Source organism: Homarus americanus, unplaced genomic scaffold, assembly GCF_018991925.1.
Source record: "Homarus americanus isolate GMGI-L3 unplaced genomic scaffold, GMGI_Hamer_2.0 scaffold59679, whole genome shotgun sequence".
In the NCBI taxonomy this organism is placed as follows: Eukaryota; Metazoa; Arthropoda; class Malacostraca; order Decapoda; family Nephropidae; genus Homarus; species Homarus americanus.
In genome coordinates, this window is record NW_024722101.1 from 8,534 (window position 1) to 9,588 (window position 1,055).

General features: G+C 39.9%; 1 protein-coding gene across 1 annotated transcript; it reads left to right on the forward strand.

Annotated features, from left to right (window-relative positions):
- Positions 1–427: 427 nt before the first annotated feature.
- LOC121861977 lies at positions 428–820 on the forward strand (the record flags this gene model as incomplete). Its single annotated transcript, XM_042359921.1, is given in 1 exon segment — positions 428–820. A coding segment is annotated over 1 exon segment (393 nt), but the record flags the coding sequence as incomplete, so codon positions are not given.
- Between the last annotated feature and the right edge of the window lie 235 nt (positions 821–1,055).

Sequence of the window (1,055 nt, forward strand, 5' to 3'; positions counted from 1 at the left end):
TCCCGGGCGAACACTGACTACTGACGATACATAATTACCAAGAGGTTATAAAGCATCAAAAGATCGTGTCACTGTGTTGGGCTGCTCTAACACTGCAGGAACCCACAGGTGTAAGTTGTTAGTCATTAGCAAAAGTTTACGCCCCAAAGCCTTCAAAGGTATGAAACAGTTTCCAGTTATTTACTGTGCTAACAAAAAGGGATGGATAACAACTGACATTACATTGAATTGGTTCGAACATTACTTTGTTCCAGCAGCAAGAGCGCTCATTGTGACTGTTGGTTTGAAAAAAACTAAGATAATGCTGATTTTAGAAAACTGCTCTGCACATCCAAAAGCAGAACTCTTGGCGAAGAATAATATTTACGGTATCTACCTGCCACCTAACTGTACATCATTAATTCAACCCCTGGACAATGGCATATTACGGCTACTGAGTGCATGTAACTCTGGCAAACCAGTAAATGAATTTATGAAAGAATGTTATATGAGAGATGTGATTTATGGAGTTGCAAATGCTTGGCAGTCAGTAGAATCATCAACATTGAAAAACGGATGGCATTTGTGGCCAGCTTTATTGTTCAGTTCTGCACCTGGTGAGGAAATTGGAAATGAATTTACGGGATTTAGGGTTTCAAGTCAAAATCAGATTGTACGTGAACTGCTTTCTTATGCTCAAGATCTCGGTAATCCTACTGCGAAGGAAGCTGCATCGAGGCTGGATGCAGATAACATTAACGAGTGGATGGGTGTTGATGATGATGAATCAACTGTTCATCATTATACTGACGTTGAAATTGTTCAGATGGTTGTAAATCCAAAGACAAACAGCAGTGGGGGAGAAAGTAATGATGAAGTTGATTTTGATTTTGCAGCTTACCAGCGGCTACTTTGTGTGCACCCCACACTCATCCTGTGGCCGGTAGCGCAGGAATTAAAGTAGGGTTTACAAAGGGTCATAATAATTAACCCGGTTGTCAGGATATTATGGCACCGAAAGTTACCAGTATTTCATTTACATTATTTGTTCAGTTCTATACATAAAAGGTAACTTA